The following is a 21,980-nucleotide window of genomic DNA, read 5'->3' on the forward strand; positions in this document are numbered from 1 at the left end:
CACCTTCAGGCGCTTACCCATTGTTTCTCGAGATAAGGAGGCCAAAGAAGAGCTAGAAATGAACTGCTTTTAGGGAGAAGGATAAACAACTTGTGGGGAAGTGAAAGAATAAAAATTAACAAAATCACCCTCAAATACTTTGGGCATGATTTTACGTTGGCGGAAGTAACCCCAACTCTGCTCTTCATTTGACCACCAGCTGAATTCAATGACAGGCAGGCAATTAATTCCCTGCCATAGGAGACACTGTCCCTTTAAGGAATGAAATCCTGCCTCCAAGATCTGCTGGTCAATCAGAGACCCCAGAACCCAGATACTTGGGGTTGCATTCGCTAGGGCCATTCAGGCAGGGGGGGGGGGGGGAAAGGAAGAGGCCCTTTCCTCTCCTCCATCTCCAACCCCCGCCACCAACTCCCAGAGCACTCTAGGAGGCTGCCAGTAGTAGACCCCTCAGACATTTGCTAGATGCCAGTGGAGGGAGGTAGCCTTTAAATGGCCCTTACTGGGCCACTCAAGTGGCTCAATTGGCCTCCCAGCAGACTTTCCATTTGCCACAGTGCCCACTGCAGACAAAATGACATGCGATCAGCCCAACTCCAGACATAACCCCGACACCACCTCAAGCCATTTTTTGTGTGCCCCTCCCACGCCCCCATCTCCAAGGGCAGGATAAAATCAAGCCCTTTCACTTAGTACACCACTAGAACCAGAAAGGCTGTTAATAAGATGTGCAGTGTTTATTTATAAAAGTAAAGGCAGATAGTTATCAGACATCAAAAAATCACATTTCTCAACAAAAACAAAAGTTTCACAAATTAATATTTACTGAACTCTGATTTCAGGAAGTAATCTTCATTGCAATAAACTGACCATTCAGATAAACATAAACCACAACAATCTCACCAGCCTCTTTTTGCTCATTATCTGCCCTCGCAGCAGATTTCATTGTCTACATTTATCCAGTAATACGATAAGTAATTTTGTACATTAGTATTGCACTTTAAATTTCTACAGTTGCACTTCAAACATCTAATAATGATGAACTACAACTTCAACATCTGTTTCTTACCTTGCTAGGTTGTGAATCTTTGTTGATATAGTCCTACTTACTTTACAATACTAAATAGGTACATTGTTCCTATTGTGCTTCCATCACAAGAACCTCATTATTTTTATACCTTTCACATCATTATGGCTGGACCTTGGAATTTGAGCCACAATAGAAAACATATTTTACAGCGAGTTCAAGCACTGGAAACAGAGTTTGGACAAGCATCCTAGAAATAATGTGTGTCCATTCACTAGGTATTTGATATTCCACGGTCTTCCTTTGTACAATAATGGGTTGGGCATGTCTGAAGTTTGTCTATAACTTAGTTACACAATTTGGCAAGAATGGAATCTCCATATTTGGTTTCTTCAAACTTATGCTGTCTGGATTTTCTCAGCTGATGTTTGACTTTCAGCCTGTTTTTAGCGCCCGCTCTTGGTTTATTTTACGAAAAAAGGATTTGCCATATTCATAGGAACTGATCATAATAGCACATGCCGGTGCTACCTTCATTAATCGAGGCAACAAACCTGGAGGATAAGGCAGGAACAGAATTTAGATCCAGATGATGGATACTCTCACTTATTTATTACTTTATGCACACTCTATGAAGCAAATCTTTACTAATTTAGTTTGAAATTGTAACAGCATATAATTGCATTATTTAAGCAGGCCAATAAAAATGTTCATGTTATGCAGAGTTGTAAACAAGAGAATTTTGAAGGTATTGTTGATTAGAAAATACAAGTGGCAGCTGTTTCGATTACTCTCACCAGTACACATAGGTTTGAGCGGATGCCAATTTTTTCTGGATCAGTTTTTTTGGACTGTGATAAGAACGAACAAAGCTGACTCTTCTGCATCTCTCAACTGACACACCAGAAAAGTGCCAAGGCAGGTTAAACTTGTGGCATATCAAGGATATGTCCAAGCAGTCCTCCTTCATGGTTTGGAACTCCTACAGGAAGTAATAAGGTTTTCCTACAGCTCATGTATAAAATGTAGGTCCGAGTTGATGTAAAAGAAGGAAGGCTTCAGCCTAGACCGACATGTTGATTAGCACCTTGAAGGAGCAGTCAGCTTTATGGTGGGTATGTCTCAGTTAGTGATGAGCAAGCCTGGTATGTGGCAATTGGAATTGAATACTTAGAACATCAAGGTGGCTAACGCACTGCATAAGCTTTTCCAATGTGAAGATAGATGTCCATGCTTTAGCGGATGAGGGTGCTGAGGCTTGAGGAAATTGGTGGAAAACATGCAAATAGAATTGCACCTATTTTGATTGGGTTGCAGAGAGGCAAGAATTGGCTGCTGGACTCATTTTATTTTAGAAATTGCAAAGATGTCATTAAGTGAGACTGGTTCAAGTTCTCACACGGAAATTGACCACAGATTACAAAAAATTAAAAATGACTTCTGAAAACAAAGAATAGCAGCATGACTGATTGACAGGACACAGTAGTGGTGAACAGTTGTTTTTCAGACTAGAGGAAGGTATATAGTGGGGTTCCCCAGGAGGTGGTACTCAGACCCCTGCTTTTCCTGATATCTATTAACGACAGACTTGGGTGTACAGGGTATAATTTCAAAAATTTACTGATGACACAAAGCTTCAAAGTATTGTGAACTGTGAGGAGGATAGTGATAAACTTCAAGTAGGACATAGGCTGGTGGAATGGGTGGATAAGCGGCAGATGAAATTTAATGCAGAAAAGTTTGAAGTGATACCTATTGGCCAGATGAGGAGGAGGAGCAATATAAATTAAAAGGATACAGGAGCAGAGACATGGGAGTATGTGCACAAATCACTGAAGGTTGCAGGGCAAGTTAAGAAAGCAATTAAAATACAGCATATGGGGTCCTGGGATTTATAATAGGGGCATAGATACAAGAACAAGGAAGTTATGATAAACCTGTTTAAAATACAGGTTCAGCCTCAACTGCAGTATTGTGTCCAATTCTGGGCACCACACTTTTAGGAAGGATGTTAAGGCATCAGAGAGGGTGCAGATAAAAGATTCACAAGAATGGTTCCAGAGATGAGGAACTCAGTATTGTGGTAGCTACATGAAGAGGTTGGAGAAACTGGGCCTATTCTCCTTGAAGAGAAGATTAAGAGGAAATTTGATAGAGGTGTTCAAAATCACGAGGGGTCTGGACAGAGTAGATAGGGAGAAATTGTTCCCATTGGCCAAAGAATCCAGAACCAGAGGACACTGATTTAAGGTGATTTCAAAGAAGCAACAGTGAAATGAGGAAAAAAAACTTTATGCAGCAAGTGGTGAGGATCTGGAATGCACTGCTGGAGAGTATGGTGGAGGCAGATTCAAATTGAGGCATTAAAAAAAGAATTGGATAATTATCTGAAGAGAAAAAAAATTGCAGGGCCATGGGGAAAAAGGCTGGCAGTGGGACTAGGCGAGTGCTCTTGGAGAGCTGGCACAGATGACAGGCCGAATGGCCTCCTTCTGCATTGTAACTATTCTGTGGTTCAGGAATTTATCTCCAATGTTAAAATGTACTATAAAGTCACACTGCAAACTGATACATCATTGACACAAAATTCTAGCTTGTTCTGTGCTAAGTTCATTGGTAGCCTTACTTACCAACAAATAAGCCACCAAATCCAGATTCACTAACAATTCTTTCCATTATTTTCCAGGTGGAGGATAAGGTTCTTTGTGTCTCTGGAAAAGAAAATTAATCACAGAAACTCTTGATGATTGTACTGCATAGATTTGACAATTATTTCCTCATTTTACAGGATACAGATTTGCTATTTTACAGATAGAAAAATTATGTCCATGTTAGAAGAAATAGAAACCCAATGTCATTGCGTTCTTTGAAAGCTGTTTGTAGTGATTCTGGTAGTGGAGTCTCCATATATGAGCTTGAACAGTCTAGCCAATAAACACACAGTTTGTAGCATGCAATCAGGTTTGATGACAGATTTCAAACCTGACTATACAACTCGAACTGATAATCTATAATGACACAAATACAGTACTGAGGAACAGCTGCATGGTCAGAAGTGTTGTCCTTAAGATGAGATAATGAACTAAAATTCTATCTGCTGTTCTTGTGATTCAGGTTCCATGGGGCTATTCTGAAGAACTGGAGTTCCCTTAGTGTCCTAGCCAACATCCCTTTTTGACCCAAAAAGATCAAAAATTTACCAAGATCAACTGATTACTCATTTCATTGCTATTTGTGGGAAAATTCCTGCAGGTTCTGGGAGGAGCTTTCCAGTTCCCTCAAGCTGCTACAATTGCTATACGGGCACCACTATCTTCTGGCAGAAATGATGCAATATTTCTCTGCATTGCTGTCCAGTACTAATTTGCCCCTTACTCTTCCACCTATGAATCATGAAAGCAAAGGTAAAATTAATTCTCAGTGTGGCACTCTCATTGGTGGATCTTCTACTATTGGAACTGTCAAATTCAAACAGATGAACCTAGCAGTAAAATGGCACCACTGGGAGTTGGAGCTTGGCTTGGTTGGGTATGGGCAGCATCAAGCAGTCCACCTTTAGTGTAAATGAATTTGCCTTTGACCTAGCCTCAGACTCTCCTCCAAATTAAAGGCCTGCTACCCGACCCGAACCTGACAGGACCCGACGACGTGTGTCGGGTTCTGGACGAAATGGGTCACGCTTCCGGGTCCAGCAGTTAGGCTCGGGTCGGGTCAGATCAGACATGCTCTCTCACAACCTCAGGTAATTGACTGTTAATTTACTTTTTGGACTTTAAAGATGGTTTAATTACAGTTATTTTAAGTTTGTGCAGGTAAGGAACAAAATGAAAAATGGAAGGTAGGTTAACTGATTGTCGGGACAAGCGTGGGAAAAAAATGGAAGGACTCGGGCCGGCTCGGGCTCAGATGGGGGTTCTGTCAGGTTCAGGTTGGGTCTGATTTGCAGACCCGAGCAGGCCTTTACTCCAAATAACCAGAAAGAGGAATAACCAGAGGAACACCCATTTTCTGTACTTTATTTGCAACTCTCAAAAGGCAAAGATCAAAAATACAGGGGCATTTTTTTGTTAAATGGAGAAAATTATAGGCAAAATAAAAGCACCAAATAATGCAGAAAAATGCAATACCTAAAGCATACATCCTTGACTTTAAACTGGCTACGGATATTGACACACAACTTTGAGAACAGGAATAAAAACAGAAAATGCTGAAAATACTCAGCAGGTCAGGCAGCATGTTTGGAGAGAGGGGCAAAGTTAATGTTTCGGGTCGATGACCTTTTATCAGAACTTGGGTGACAAGCTTTCGCTGAAACATTAACTTTGCTCCTCTCTCCAAACATGCTGCTTGACCTGCTGAGTATTCCCAGCATTTTTTGTTTTTATTTCAGATTTCCAGCATTGCAGTATTTTGCTTTTGCATTTATGAGCAAAGGCTTTGCAATGCAGAATGTGGCTCCTGTAAATTCATGCAAGGGGCCTCTGCACTCAAAAATTCCCTGGCTAGAAGGTAGCAGGAAGTAGGAATTGTGCAAGAAACAGGCTGAAGGGCTTTTTGCTCACTATCTTGCTAGAGCCAGCTCAGGCATGATGGGCTGAAAATTCTCCTTCGAGGTTGTATCATTCCATGATTCATAAATGGTGAAGACGGTCAAGAAATGTAACCTTCGAGGTGAAGTGTAGGTGAGCACTCAGCACATACAAACATAAATCTGGATCACTGCATAATTTCAAACAAAAATCTAAAAATTACATACTTATCGTGCTCAGCTCTCCAAGTTCAATCTGTCTGCGTGTTTTCACTACATCAAATGGCAAAGTCAATACAGCTGCAATCTGAAAGAGATTGTCAAGTATTGGCAACAAGCAATTGCACTCATTTCTATTGTCATACAGTTTAACAAGCAATGTTCAAACTATTTGATGAGGAAAAAAAAGACATCAGGTTGTGATTCACCATAGATGAGGAATGAAAGTGTGCTGAGAAATACACCTCCTGCTGCAAGAAGCATACTCCCATCCCTCTGCATACACCACTCTTTAGCTAGCTGCTTTGAGATGCACTGATAAGCACAGTAATGACTTTTCTATGGTCTTTTCTACTCTTCATGAAGAAGGCTTTGTGCACCAAATTAAGTGGCATGGGAGCCAACTTGTATCTCACTACCAGTGCAAAGCAATGTATTGTTCAGCCACATTGTACCAATTTCTAAATTCTAAAAGTCAGATCTTCCACTTCTGCCAGGAGAATGCTCAGTTCCCAAGAAATCATTGCATCAAATGTCGTTCCCCAGTACACTGCAGCCAGATTTCCTTAACATTGCCAGATGTAGTAGATGCCGGCCCAGCATGATCATTAAAATAAGAAAGGAGCAACCAGAAGGTCCTGAAGCTGACCACCAGCAGTGCAGCTGTAGTCTGTCAAGGGACAGGCCTGAGTAGGACTTGGGCCACGCAAAATGGTCCAGGCCAGAAACTACAAAAAAGGTATATTTCCTTACGTGTTCCCCATCTCCAGTATGCTATAATTAAGACATACCCAAAGAAAAATTTACCATATGTTCTTCAGCGCTGTAGATACCATGCAGCATAGATTATATAGGAAAATATACAGGCAGTCCTACTTTAGAAATCTAATGGCAATCTTTAACCGCTTCACCTCCCTCCCCACCCCCGCAATTCCTATTCATAAATACTCCATAACTTTTGGCTTTACTGTGAAAATGATACCAGGCTTAAATGTATATCACCTTTGTAATACACCAAGAAATACAATGTCCGTTCTGCTTTATAGTAATAAAAGCGAGAAGCCACCTCTGAGCACTACTCTGGAGATACGGAAGTTAAAACACAGCAGGCATACCTAAATCTACATACAGACTACTGCTCACTGTATGGTCATGTGGATTTATAAAGAATGAAATTTGGTCTGCAGTTTTCAAACATACTCTACCTTTTGACGTCAGATTGGTGCGTAGGAAAATGGTATGAGCATTAAAAAATACAATATAAAGTGAATAAACTCCTTCCTCTTTACGGTTATTTAAATGGCAACAAATGATTATAGATTGAGAAGATTTGCATCACAAGGGTATTTGATTAAAAGTAGATTCAACAGCCTGGATTTATTGGCAAGTGGCAAAGTGATGACACTCAGAGCTGACCTCGAAGATTGCTAGATCTTTGTGGGCAATCTCTGACATGGATTTCACCTGTCCCAAAGGAAATCTCTGGGATCTAGTAACAATGATGTCATCAAGCAGCCAATTCTCAAACAGCGAACCAGGAGTTTAAAAAAAAAATGAAGGATAATCAGTGCATTTTAATAATTTTATAGAGTGAAATAAAGATTGGGACATACACATGTGATAAAGGCAATATTTATATTAAAAACTTCTTTTAAAATCATGGAAAGATTTGGCATCCCACAAATATAAAAAGTTAATTTTTTTACAGGGCAGGAGAGGTTATTCATCAGTAAATAAGACTTAGAACACCATTAAAATCTATTTACGCCTTGTTGAATGAGATGTAATGTTTTTGGGGGTTTAAACAGCTAGATTAGAGCATGAAAAGTAGGAGGTCCATGTCAATTCAAGTGATTGCCATCTGCAGAGACTTCCCTGCGGAGGAGCAAGAAATCACTGACAGCAACCTGGATTTTCACATTTAACTGTGGATGTGTGGACGCTAGAAGGTGCTGTCAGTTTCACAATTGTAATGATGGCAAACGCTGACAATTTCACTGTCATTACAACTGCAAAATCTGGACCAATGTTTTTAAATCTTTAATTTTATAGATGGTCGGACCATGCTTGTGATATAGAGTGCAATTTGGGACATCCTGGTGTAGAATTTCCATTGAATTTCCAATATACCACTAAACCTTCAGCAGAAAGCCTGGAGAAAAAAAAGAGTATAAAAGGCGAATTCTGCTGTTTCTGCAGAGGTTACGGCTGTTATGGCACATAAAATCCAGAAAACCTTCATAAAAATTTCAGGTGCCTGTCATTAATAGGACATTAATGCATTTGTGGGAGTCATAGAGGAGAGAGAAATAGGTTTTTTGGACTTAGGGCTCTATGTTATAAAGTAATATAGATAAGCCAAAATATTTTTATCAGAGATAAAGAAATATGGTGATAGCTTCCCACAGTTAAAATTGCTGTTGTATGTTATCAGTTATGATTGAGTAGTGAATATTGTGAAGAATCTCTCAAGCACCTTCAGGGTTCGAGAGAAAAGTTTGTATAACTTTTCTTCAGGACATACCAGACTTTCAATATTCATTGACAACGTGCAAAGTTAATAAAACACCCAACTACTTCAACAGTAAACCAAACTGATAAGTCTATGAAGTATTAATGGACAGGCAAAATGTTTTAAAAGAACCAGTTACAATTTGAGTGAGAACAAGAAGATTAACCACTTAAACAGTAAAAAAAAAATTACTATTCAACACTTTTTTTCTAAAGAAATCTGGATTCACAAAACCTTTAAGTTTATTGAGAAAAACATCTGGTTTCAATGTGTAAACCCAAATTCATCTATTCTATCCATCACAAATGTTTTATTATAAAAGTCAGACTTACAGCGCCTGATGATGCTCCGGAGAAAAAACTGATTGCGAACGTAGGTTCACTGACATTGTATTTCTTGCAAAATTGGTTCTTCATTAGTTCATAATTAAACCAGTAAGTTGCTGTGGGGGCAGATAATGGAGTTAAAACTCTATTGCAAAACTCTCCATTTCCAACCTTCTCATTAAGCCTCTAAACACAGTACAAGTAGAACAATGAGCAAGTGCAGCAGTTACTTTTGTTCACAAACAGTTACTGAATCAAAAACAGTACATGTTTAGGCAACTGCTCAATATGATTTAATTGCAGACGAAAAATGAAAATACTTACACTGCATTACTGGTCTAATCCACAGCTATAACTTAACAGCGAGCATCTCATCAGGGAATGCAATCAATGCTGCCATTTCTCTCAGCAGAAATCAAGTTCACACCCTCCTGATGCAATTGGACTAATATTATTGTAAGAAGCATTTAAGTATTTTAGTGGTGTTGTAGATGAATCAGTTAATGCAATTAGAGACAAGACACAAAGCAGAAATTAGAAGCTTCTGCAGAGTGGAAAATAATAAGCAAAGGCGGCGCAGTGGTTAACACCACAGCCTCACAGCTCTAGGGACCCGGGTTCGATTCTGGGTACTGCCTGTGCGGAGTTTGCAAGTTCTCCCTGTGACCGCGTGGGTTCTCGCTGGGTGCTCCGGTTTCTTCCCACAGCCAAAGACTTGCAGGTTGATAGGTAAATTGGCTGTTGTAAATTGCCCTTAGTGTAGGTAGGTGGTGGGAATATGGGATTACTGTAGGGTTAGTATAAATGGGTGGTTGTTGGTCGGCACAGACTCGGTGGGCCGAAGGGCCTGTTTCAGTGCTGTATCTCTAAATAAATAAATATTTTTGTGCAACTTTAAGTGCCAGATGATAAATGAAGTGCACCAAAAAGACAGCTATCCCACTATATCTAATCCATTGCTTAGACTGTCTTGTCTTACCTCCATAAGAAGTGACACTTTCACACCAGGAACCATCAATAAGATTAAGGGATGTTGCTATTAAGGTTTCAATTACAAAATTTCACTGCACAAGTTTTAAAAGAAGCTCCTGACCCAGAAGTTATCTTTTTAAGGCAAGTAAAACTCGTAATTTGTTAATTCACAAAACCCCCTTTTCCTTTAATGACATAACTTCCACGTTTACAAAAATGTTAGGGGACTTTATAATAACCAAATGAAAATGCTCAATCTATTTTAGAATTAATAGATTGAAAGGAATTTAATGTACAAAGTTTTGTTCATTGGGAAAAGTGGACACTGAGAAAAATGAAACATTTTTGCCCTTATTAAATTTATTTTTGGGATTCTTACTTGTCCACCATGATAAATATTGGTTTCTGCATGCTATAGAAATGTAAATTATATCTGGACACAAAAGCACCACTTGAAATGCATGGTTCCCTGAGAGCATTTCTTGACACCATGGGAAGGATTTTGGTTTTGGGTCAGGACTCCACATCGGAGTCAAATGGGAGCCTTGACCTTGCACTGTGTGGGCATCAGCCAGCTGGCAGTGATTTTTCCCAAATTGGTCAAATAGTGGCTAGACAGTGCTAACCGTCCAATTCAAAGGATGGTGGGCGGGCTCTTGAAGCTGGAAGGCCAATAAGAAGCCCTGCAATTCGAAAGGAACAGCTCAAAAGAAGCTACAGCCTGCTGCTTCTGGAGAGAGAGCACGTGAAAGCCTCCATCTTGGAAGCATCCTCTCAGTACTTTTAAAACTTTGCCATTAAAAATATGGCCAAAGCAGCCAGACTAATCCGGAGGGGGATCCCCTCTGCAGGGTGGCCTGTGGCTGCAGCCAGGTAGGTGGGGCGGGCCTCAAAGTTTGCCTGGAGTGCTGGTCCCCTGTCTGCCACTGGGAGGCCACCTCCAGGCAGCTGGCCTGTTCCTGATGCCATTTGGGGGGGGGGGGGGGGGGGGGGCGGGGGAGGCAGTGGGAAGAGGCGGGCCTGCAGGCTGACTGGAAAATTCCAATTAAATCTTGCTCTACGGCAGCATATTCCCACATAAGTGAACAACTATATCTCAAAGAATAATTTTTTCAGTTGAAAGGTACAGCAAGAGAGAGTCCAGTTTTTTGTTGTTGACATGGAGGAGAAAAGTTTGTAAGTTGCTGTAATTAAACTGGAAGTACTGACTCCTATTAATTTACTTGTTTAATACATCTGTCTGTTGAGTCGTGGTCTGATAGGAATGTATATTCACGTAATAAAAGCATAATACTACAGATGCTGGAAATCTGAAATAAAAACTAAGTGCTGGAAATACTCAGCAGGTCTGGCAGCAGCTGTGGAGAGAGAAGCAAAGTTAACGTTTCAGGTCTATGACCTTTCATCAGAGTTCTGATGAAAGGTCATAGACCTGAAACGTTAACTTTGTTTCTCTCTCCACAGCTGCTGCCAGACCTGCTGAGTATTTCCAGCACTTAGTTTTTATTATGTATATTCATGTGCCTACTGAAGATGAGAGGATTGTGTAACAGCACAATATTTTCCAATCAGATAGAACAAAATGACAAAGACAAAAAAAACAATGAGTCGTAGTAAATGGTTGCTTTTCAGACTACTGGAGGATGGTAGATAGTGGTGTTCCCCAAGGGTCAGTGGAATACAGAGCAGAGTCTCAAAATTTGCCCGTGACACCAAACTTTGAGGAGTGGCAAACAGTGAGGACGATATGAACTGCCTGCAACAGGACATAGATAGGCTCGCAGAATGGAGAGACAGGTGGCAGATGGAATTTAATACTGACAAGTGTGAGGTGATGTATTTTGGCAGAAGGAATAGGGAGAAGCAATATATGCTTAATGGCACAGTTCCAATGAGTGGGCAGGAACAGAGGGACCTGGGGCTGCATGTGCATTGATCTTTGAAGGTGGCAGAACATATTGAAAGAGTGGTTAGTAAAGCACATGGGATCTTGGGCTTCATAAACAGAGGCATTGAGTAAAAAAAGCAGGGAAGTTATGCTGAGCCTTTATAAAGCCCTGGTTAGGCCCCAACTGGAGCACTGTGTCCACACTTTAAGGATGTGGAGGTCCTGGACAGGGTGCAGAGATTTACCAGAATGATTCCGGGAATGGGGTTTTATTTACACGGTTAGGTTGGAAAAAGTGGGGTTGTTCACCTTAAAACAAAGGAGACTGAGAGGGGAATTTAATAGAAGTGTACAAGATTATGACAGGCTTAGATAAGTTAGACAAGGGAAAACTGTTCCCATTAACTAAATGGTACAAAAACTCGGGGGACACAGATTGAAGATTTTGGGCAAGAGATGCAGGGAGAATATGAGGAAGAACTTTAATAAAAATAAACACAGCAGGTCGTAATGACCTGGAACTCGCTCCCCACAAGGGTGGTGGAAGTGAAAGGCAATCATGTGACTTCAAGGGGAAACTGGATGGCCATTTAAAAGGAAATAGATTTGCAGGGCTATGGGGACTGAGTAGCTCTGTGGAGAGCCAGCATCGACCCGATGGGCTGAATGGCCTCTTTCTGTGCCACAAATGACTATGACTGTCTAATCCTTGTGCCTCTAGTTACCTAAATTTTGGTGCATAAAAATACTGGTTTGTGGGTTGAGAGGGGTCAGGTTACAGGAATGGCCAGTAATGCTAAATCCAAGTAGTATATCTAATGTAAAAACCAAAAGCGGAACAGGCATCCAATTTCTGTTGCATCACACACGGCCACTTTGTCTTTAACAGCGCTTCGCTCTTCTGCTTAATCTGTATGAAAATATACTAAAAGCTTTATGTAAATTAAGATTTTAAAAAAAGGAGCTGGATAAAATATTTGGTTTAAATTCAGGTAGGTTTAAATTCATTGAATATTGATATTGGTAATGCTTCTTATACTGCTTAGGGTTTTGGGACAGGTGGTGTGTGTGTGTGGAGAAGGTGTTATGATCCTTTAGTTTTTTTTTCCCGGGAAGAATGCTGTGTGCCTTTAAGGCTGGAAAGAGAGCTGTACTGCTTTAAGAACCAGAAAGCCTCAGGAGTTAGAGGAGAAAGTGCATTTGGTTGCCGTTGGATACAACCATACGGAGAGGGAACCAACCGGCTTCAAAGAATGCATCCTAGTTACCTGGCAACAGCCATTCAGAGACCAAGGACTGGATGTACAATGTTGCAATTATCTTTTGAACTGATTTTTTAGTTGAGACAGACAACTGGAGAAACAGACAGACAGCTGTGTGTTAGCACCTGAAAAGAGGGCTCTCAGACCATTTAAACTGAAGGAAGAGAATTGAGTCTATTTATTATTCTCTCTCAAAATTCTAAAAATGTTAAGCCAAAACAGAGATCTCTGATAATTTAAACTGAAGGAAGGGAAGTTAGACTGTGACAATCTTTTATCCCTCAAAAATTCTAAAGCCAAATTGATTCATTAAAAAAAATGTTTTCAAGTTGTTTATTGTTGAAATTCATCACTGGAGACAGAGCAACTATTTCGACTTCTGAATTAGACTACGGACTGTTCTACTGTTGAAGAACCTTTTTTCCCCTCATCGGACAGCTGTGAGGACTTCAAGCAACTTTGGACTGTTCCACATCCGGCAGGAGCATAAATCTGCAAGGACTCTATTTTTTCTATTTTAAATGTTGTTTATATCTTAGTAGTGTTAAGAATTTCGTTTTCCGAATTAAACAGTTAATTTGTTGATTTAAAGACATAGATGGTACAATTTGGCTGGGTCTTTCTTTAATTTGGAAAGTTTAAAATGATAAATGTTAGGCAATCTGTGGAGGGATAGGATTGAATTAACAGCGCGTTTCTGCCACCACAATCAGAATTGTATATTTTGATTGGGGGCTTTGGAGCGGTCGGTCGTAACAAAGGTGCTGTATGCGGAAGCCACCAGGCCCAGGTTGATTGTGAGATGGTATGAAGATCAAAAAAAATATGATCAGAACAAGATGCATTTATGAAGAATTTATTTGGAAAATAAATAAATGGGATTGATTCCATGATAGGGAAGACTAAACACTATGTGGAAGAATTAAGCTCGATAAACTACTAGCCTTTTCTCATCGGCCGCCAAATAGCAGAAAAACAGGTCCGAGGCACAGAACACCACTTTTTCTCAAGGACCAGAATTTATATCCATTATTCTAAATTAAGGATGGTTCTTTGATTGTGTGTATTTCTCAAAATCTACTTAATTTTTCTGTATATTTCCAATAACAGATTGAAATTAATTTTTAAAGCAGTAATTTAAAATATTCAATTTGAAAGATTCAAGATGTTTTGAGTAGTCAAGACAGTTTTTGTTGAAATTAGTTGTTTAAAAGGACACAGTCAACTTTCTATTGTATTTCACTTCCTTTATCAAAAGGACCAACAATGCACTAATAGGACAGGAAAAAGGCTTAAAACAAAAAGAATAATTAGTGAATCAGATCAGAAAATAATTTATTTTCTCCACATCTGAATGTACTGTTAATTATAGAGCTGATTCTGATCAGAAAATAATTTATTTTCTCCACATCTGAATGTACTGTTAATTATAGAGCTGATTCTGATCTATCTAGGGAATTATGGCTCAGCTAAAAGGCATTGCATCACCTCCTTCATGCCAGTCAGTCAATCTTGATTTTACAATTTACTTACATTATTAACTCAGAATTCCAGAGAGTGGGGCCTAGAAATCATATCAAACCCGAAAACGAGTGCATGGGGGTAAGGGAGAAAAGGGGTACTGTCCTCAATATTCATGCTGCATGCTAATTACAATAATTTGTGTGTGCAGCCCAATGAATCCATGCTATTCATTTGGCGCATGCCTATTGAGGTGAAGCTGTTAAGAACACTACCTAAGGCAGCCAGCACTTTTTAAAGGGGAACTGATTCTGGCTGCAAAGGAACAAGTTGAGGAATAAAGTGGCTGAAGGAGGGAACAAGCAAGCAGACAACAAAGTTCTCTAATGCTGCACTGGAGGTCTTGGAACAGGCAATGGAAAGGAAGAGGAGGATGATATTCTTCTCACCAGGAGAAGCCCTCCACTCAAGAGGCAGTGGGGAAAGATTGTTGAGTAAGTCAATGCTAGGAGCACCAAGAACATGGCTGCAATGCAGGAAAAAAAAAGACTCAATAAAAATTAAGGTATGAAAACTGAATTACTTTCGAAAAGATAAGCTTCCAATGAATCCTCTAGAAGCACAGCTTTTCCCAGAACCAATAATAGAGAACTTGGTTATTTTATTTTTAATAAAATATATACATGTCTTTCACCAGACTGACCTGAGAATGGCACATCTCTAAGCACTGTGGGACCCCAGCCCCTCCAGAGGGACAGCAAGCCATCCTGTGCTACTGCAATCCGAACAACACTACCCAGCTCCTTATATGTCAGCTTGCGAGACTGACTCTTCGTTCTGATTAGTTCCAGGGGGCTAATGACAGTAACTGCACCCACTGAAACACAAGAAAGGTTAAGACAATGAAGTCTACATGGCATACCAAACCAAGTGTAATACTTCAGAAACCATTTCAAACTCATCAATTCCCAAATATTTTAATCAAAACAAGTACAATGACTGTTCATATTAAATCTACACTAGTTTGTGAGAATCTAAGTTAACTTATATCCTATTGTTTTTCAAAACAAACTCTCAATTAGGCAGCATCTCTATATAGGTACATACAATTCTTGTAACAGAACATATGCACATTTCATCAGTTCTACAGGGGTCCCAATATTAAAGTCACAGAAAAACTCAAATAAAAAGTAATTGAATGAGACAGTAAAATTACTGCAGATACTAGCAGAGTGCATCTGTTAAAACTGCATTAAAAATACTATTCCCTACTGAATGAATACAGATCAAAAACACCCAAATTCCGCAGCAAAAAATCAATTGCAACTTAAATGTGGTCCAATAACCCAAAGTTTAGGATTTGCTGGTCAGCCGCTCAGACAGCAGCCTCATTAGTCTATGCAAATCAGGGTCCTATGATGTACTTAAGACCCCAATTCCAATTAACTGCCTACTGGGCTCAGTGTCTGCTTCACTCAGTAATACTTAGCTGTACAGCAGAAGAGGCCTGTAATCCAAGGATTTCAAAATTATTACCAGAGGAATAGTCGACAATAGACTTGATCTAAGATTGATCTGGTGTTGTAAAGTTGTTGCCTTGTGCTGGGGTACAGTTCTACAGATTTCAGCATCCCTCTGATGTCTTGATCAAGTTTCTATTCTTTATGCGTGAGCCTAGATTGTGAAGATCAGACAACTTGTAGAGGGCATAACTAACATTCAATCTTCTTGTGAGGGGGAGGGGACAGGGCATTTGCTAGAATCCCTAGCTCATTTTCTCTTTCCAAGATTGTTAGTGTAATGTGTACTTTTGCCAGTGGAGTTCAGGCAGAGATAAACTAACTTAAAGACCAGGTGTTAAAACCTGCAACTTGCTGATTCATTTGGAACAATGCTGATCAACGTGTATGCCCCGGTACAACGCAGCGAGCGGCTGACCGTGTCCAGGCCGGTCATCCTAGGCGGTGACTTCAACTGCATCATTGATGCGGCTGGACGATCCGGCAGTGACGACAGCAAACTGGACGCTACGTCCAGATTCCTAATGGAAACAGTTAAAGATGCCAAACTGCACGACGTCTTCAGCAAACCTGCAGACGGAGCGCAGCGCAGATACACATGGTCAAGATCGGACGGGTCTGCCCGTTCCAGGATTGACTTCCTGTTTGTGTCCCGTGCTGTCACGGTCGGATCCACCGACGTCAAGCCGGTGTTCTTCTCCGACCACTGCCTCTTACTGGCCGACTGTCACTTATAGGATGACCAGCGGGTTGGCAGAGGGACGTGGAAGCTCAATGCTACACTGCTGACCCCAGAGAACGTTGAGGAACTCAAAAGGGATTACAAAGGTTGGAGGACTGTGAAACCCCTCTTTGAGTCTCCAGTTCACTGGTGGGAAGCGATCAAGGAGAACATCAAGAGGTTCTTCATCCACAAAGGTGGTCAGAGGGCGAGAGAGACACAGAGGGAAATGTCCCGACTCCAGAATATTATGCAAAATCTACTCCGGTTGCAGTCAATGGGGATCGAGGTTAAAGAGGACCTCCAAGAGGTGAAGAGCCAGCAGGCCTCGCTCTTTGCCAAGGAGGCCTCCAAGATCATCTTCCGGTCCAGAGTCCGCTCCATCGAGCAGGATGAGACGTGCTCGCGTTACTTCTTCCAAAAGGTACACAGAGAGAACTCTGTTATCAGCAGCCTGAAGGAAGAAGATGTCTCGGTAATGTCTTCGCAGTCCGATATACTAAGGATCAGCAAATCCTTTTATGCTGGGCTGTATGACGCGAAGCCCACAGACAGCAGAGCCTCCCAGTCCTTCCTGTCATCTATCAGAGGTCTTAGATGACAGCAGGAGGGAGAGATTGGACAAGCCGCTAATTCTGGACGAGCTGACAAAGGCCGTCGAGTCCTTCGAGACGAGTAAAACTCCCGGGAGCGACGGCTTACCAGTCGAGTTGTACTCGGCCCTATGGGACTGGGTCGGCCCGGACCTGCTGGAAGTATACGAGAGTATGCTCCTGGCCGGCAGCATGGCAGAATCCATGAGGAAAGGCATCATCACCCTCATTTACAAGCAGAAGGGGGAGAGGGCAGAAATCAGAAATTGGCGGCCCATCTCACTGCTTAATGTTGACTACAAGATTTTGTCCAAAGTCATAACCAGTCGAGTCAAATCTGCTCTGGAGTTGGTGATTCACCCCGATCAGACCTGTACTGTACCCGGCAGGAAGATCTCCGATAGTCTCGCGCTACTCAGGGATACGATCGCCTACGTACGGAACAGGAGGGTGGACACCTGCCTCATCAGCCTGGACCAGGAGAGGGCTTTTGACAGGATATCGCACACCTACATGATGGGCGTGCTTTCCAAAATGGGGTTTGGGGAGGGAATCTGCAATTGGATCCAACTGCTCTACACAAACATCAGTAGCGCAGTCTCAATCAACGGGTGGGAATCGGAAAGTTTCCCGATCAAATCTGGAGTCAGACAGGGCTGTCCTCTCTCCCCGGTCTTGTTTGTTTGCTGTATTGAACCCTTTGCTGAGTCTATTAGGAAGGATGCGAGCATAAGAGGGGTGACAATCCCAGGCAGCGGAGGCACTCAGGTTAAAACCTCCCTGTACATGGATGACGTCGCCGTCTTCTGCTCGGATCCGCTGTCCGTGCGCAGACTGATGAGCATCTGCGACCAGTTCGAACTGGCCTCGGGAGCCGAAGTTAACCACGGCAAGAGCGAGGCCATGTTCTTTGGGAACTGGGCTGACCGATCCTTTGTCCCCTTCACCGTCAGGTCAGATTACCTGAAGGTGCTGGGGATATGGTTCGGAAGGGCCGGGGCGTGCACCAAAACATGGGAGGAGCGAGTAGCCAAGGTACGACAAAAGTTGGGCATGTGGGGGCAGCGATCTCTCTCCATTGTGGGTAAGAACCTGGTCATCAGGTGCGAGGCGCTCACGTTGTTGCTCTACACCTTTGTGTGCGGCTGCATCAAGCTGTGTGTAGACCTCCAGTACGCAAACTCCAAGTGTCACTACGTGCTGAGGTTCTATCTGTCCCCGGTGTTGTGAAGGATGGGCTTGGCCACATTGCCGCGGAACGCTCCATGCAGTTGGGCCGTGCCGTACCACCTATCCTTCGTGGAGCAGTTTCTGCGGGAAAACACCTTTGACCACCGGTCCATCAGGCAGTGGTCTGCACGGAATGTCCTCAAGGGCCTACGGGAAAAGGAGACGGTGGATGCTGTCGGATGGTTCCCCGAGCAGACCCTCAAAATCATTTGGCGGAATGCCTCATCACCAGAACTTTCAAACAAGCACCAAGACGTAGCTTGGCTGGTGGTGAGAAGGGCCCTTCCAGTCAGATCCTTCATGCACACCCGAAGTCTCGCCCCCTCCGCACAGTGCCCCCGTGTTGGCTGTGGTGGGGAAGAGACGGTCGCCCACCTCCTCCTGGAATGTGTCTTTGCAAAGGAGGTGTGGAAAGAGATGCAGTGGTTTTTGTCGAGGTTCATCCCAAGCAGCTCTGTAACACAGGAGTCTGTGCTCTACGGGCTGTTCCCAGGGACGCACACCGAGACAAACATCAACTGCTGCTGGAGGATTATCAATTCGGTGAAAGACGCCCTTTGGTCTGCCCGAAACTTGCTGGTCTTCCAGCGCAAAAAGAGTTGTCCACCACCAAATGTTGCAGACTGGCACATTCCAAGGTCCAGGACTACGTGCTGAGGGACGCACTAAAGCTTGGGGCAGCTGCAGCAAAGGCTCAATGGGGAAAGACCACAGTGTAAGGTCCCCCCACCAAGCTGAACTGAGGGGCTGGATCCATGGGAAACCCCTCGAACTGTATCGTTGATATTTTCTTTTGCTGCAAATGTAAAACTGTAATTGGCATGACAATAGTGAAATGGAAGGGTTGTGAAGAAACTCATGATAGTATCGAAGGAAACTGATCTCCCTTGCAATGTTTGTATTTTTTGGTGCTGTTTGAAACTGTTTGGCAAAGTAATTTTTGCAGATTTTTATGAATAAAGTATATTTTGAGAAAAAAAAAATTTGGAAAAATGCTGCAGCACATTATACACTTAACCACTGAGCCATTGGAAAAAGATAGCAAAGAACAAAGAACAGTACAGCACAGGAACAGGCCATTTGGCCCTCCAAGCCTGCGGCGATCGTGATGCCTGCCTAAACTAAAACCTTCTGCACTTCCGGGGACCATATCCCTTTATTCCCATCCTATTCATGTATTAGTCAAGATTCCTCTGAAACGTCGCTATCGTACCTGCTTCCACCACCTCCCCCGGCAGCAAGTTCCAGGCACTCACCACCCTCTGTGTAAAGAACTTGCCTCGCACATTCCCTCTAAACTTTGCCCCTCTCACCTTAAACCTGTGTCCCCTAGTAACTGACTTTTCCACCCTGGGAAAAAGCTTCTGACTATCCACTCTGTCCATGCCGCTCATAACTTTGTAAACCTCTATCAAGTCGCCCCTCCACCTCTGTCGTTCCAGTGAAAACAATCCGAGTTTATCCAACCTCTCCTCATAGCTAATGCCCTCCAGACCAGGCAACATCCTGGTAAACCTCTTCTGTACCCTCTCCAAAGCCTCCACATCCTTCTGGTAGTGTGGCGACCAGAATTGCACGCAATATTCTAAGTGTGGCCTAACTAAAGTTCTGTACAGCTGCAGCATGACTTGCCAATTTTTATTACTCTATGCCCCGACCGATGAAGGCAAGCATGCCATATGCCTTTTTGACTACCTTATCCACCTGCGTTGCCACTTTCAGTGACCTGTGGACCTGTACGCCCAGATCTCTCTGCCTGTCAATACTCCTAAGGGTTCTGCCATTTACTGTATACTTCCCACCTGCATTAGACCTTCCAAAATGCATTACCTCACATTTGTCCGGATTAAACTCCATCTGCCATTTCTCCGCCCAAGTCTCCAACCGATCTATATCCTGCTGTATCCTCTGACAATCCTCAACACTATCCGCAACTCCACCAACCTTTGTGTCATCCGCAAACTTACTAATCAGACCAGTTACATTTTCCTCCAAATCATTTATATATACTACAAACAGCAACAGTCCCAGCACTGATCCCTGCGGAACACCACTAGTCACATTCAGAAAAGCACCCTTCCACTGCTACCCTCTGTCTATGACCGAGCCAGTTCTGTATCCATCTTGCCAGCTCACCTCTGATCCCGTGTGACTTCACCTTTTGTACCAGTCTGCCATGAGGGACCTTGTCAAAGGCTTTATTGAAGTCCATATAGATAACATCCAATGCCCTTCCTTCATTAATCATCTTCGTCACTTCCTCAAAAAACTCAATCAAATTAGTAAGACACGACCTCCCCTTCACAAAACCATGCTGTCTCTCGCTAATAAGTTCGTTTGTTTCCAAATGGGAGTAAATTCTGTCCCGAAGAATCCTCTCTAATAATTTCCCTACCACTGACGTAAGGCTCACCGGCCTATAATTTCCTGGATTATCCTTGCTACCCTTCTTAAACAAAAGGAACAACATTGGCTATTCTCCAGTCCTCTGGGACCTCACCTGTAGCCAATGAGGATGCAAAGATTTCTGTCAAGGCCCCAGCAATTTCTTCCCTTGCCTCCCTTAGTATTCTGGGGTAGATCCCATCAGGCCCTGGGGACTTATCTACCTTAATGCTTTGCAAGACACCCAACACCTCCTCCTTTTTGATAATGAGATGACAGACTATCTACACTCCCTTCCCTAGACTCATCATCCACCAAGTCCTTCTGTTAGGTAAATACTGATGCAAAGTACTCATTTAGTACCTCGCCCATTTTCTCTGGCTCCACACGTAGAGTCCCTTCTCTGTCCTCGAGTGGGCCAACCCTTTCCCTAGTTACCCTCTTGCTCTTTATATACGTATAAAAAGCCTTGGGATTTTCCTTAATCCTGCTTTAATAAATCTGTCAAAAGTCACAGGAGCGGATCTTGTATTCCATTTTTCAGGATGCAAGCTTGGACACTATTCGTATTCATCCAGCTTCAGCAAAGCTGGAAGCATTTGTTACAATTCCCTCTCCACATTGAGGTCCACAAGGGCAGTTTGCAGTGGACAAGGCGATAAAGGCAAAATGGGTAGGTACGTTTGTAATACAGGGGGTGAAATTGTACTAGGTTACACCAGCTTGCTGAATGGAGAACTTTGGCATAGAGGTTCAGTTTAGGAGGTAAACCTCCTGCACTAGAAACATTTATGATGCCAGACTACTTTAGCACAAGGACTCTTGAACAATGCCAAGAGACCTAATGCCTGTTTTAGGACACTTTTCACAAATTGGTCCAAAAAAAAAGCCAGAGCTTATACCATGTAAGCTCTGAGTAATTTCTTTAGTTCTGTAGCCGCCTTAAAAAAGGGACTGATAGAGGTCAAAAGACCAGGAAAGTTTCAACTTCTAGACTTTGTAAAGGAGTCAAAAATAAATAGAAGTTCCACTTCTAATCGCCTTCACCCAAGACCTACCAGAGGACCACTACAGTGCTTCTGAATGACCTGAAATTCACTTGTGCTTCAATGAAAGCTACTTGTTAACACAGTTAGACATCCACAGCTGGTCACGGTTAATGCAGCCACATACCCAACATTGATCAGGCCTTGAGCCTACCTGCTTTAGTGCAGGAATCATTCTATGCATCCAGTTCAGCACTGGAGTTAGTTTATCTCTGTCTGAACTCAAGTGGCAAAAAGTACACAAACATTAACAATCCTGGAAATAGAAAATGAGCTAGGGATTCTAACAA

General features: G+C 42.4%; 2 protein-coding genes across 3 annotated transcripts in view; one reads left to right on the forward strand and one right to left on the reverse strand.

The window, feature by feature from the left end:
* Nucleotides 1-21,980, forward strand: part of rundc3b (RUN domain containing 3b) — a 174,492-nt gene that overhangs the window by 148,587 nt on the left and 3,925 nt on the right. The window lies entirely within an intron of this gene.
* Nucleotides 723-21,980, reverse strand: part of LOC137348033 (mitochondrial glutathione transporter SLC25A40-like) — a 64,217-nt gene continuing 42,959 nt past the window's right edge. For both annotated transcript variants that reach the window (XM_068013127.1, XM_068013136.1), the window contains exons 7-11: nt 14,899-15,072; nt 8,619-8,728; nt 5,784-5,862; nt 3,658-3,738; nt 723-1,581 (exon numbers count right to left, since the gene is read on the reverse strand). In XM_068013127.1, the coding sequence (XP_067869228.1) occupies nt 1,463-1,581; nt 3,658-3,738; nt 5,784-5,862; nt 8,619-8,728; nt 14,899-15,072 (563 nt within the window). In that variant the 3' untranslated portion in view covers nt 723-1,462. The remainder of the gene's footprint in view (nt 1,582-3,657; nt 3,739-5,783; nt 5,863-8,618; nt 8,729-14,898; nt 15,073-21,980) is intronic.

The sequence above is a fragment of the Heterodontus francisci genome, chromosome 2, assembly GCF_036365525.1.
Source record: "Heterodontus francisci isolate sHetFra1 chromosome 2, sHetFra1.hap1, whole genome shotgun sequence".
NCBI lineage: Eukaryota > Metazoa > Chordata > Chondrichthyes > Heterodontiformes > Heterodontidae > Heterodontus > Heterodontus francisci.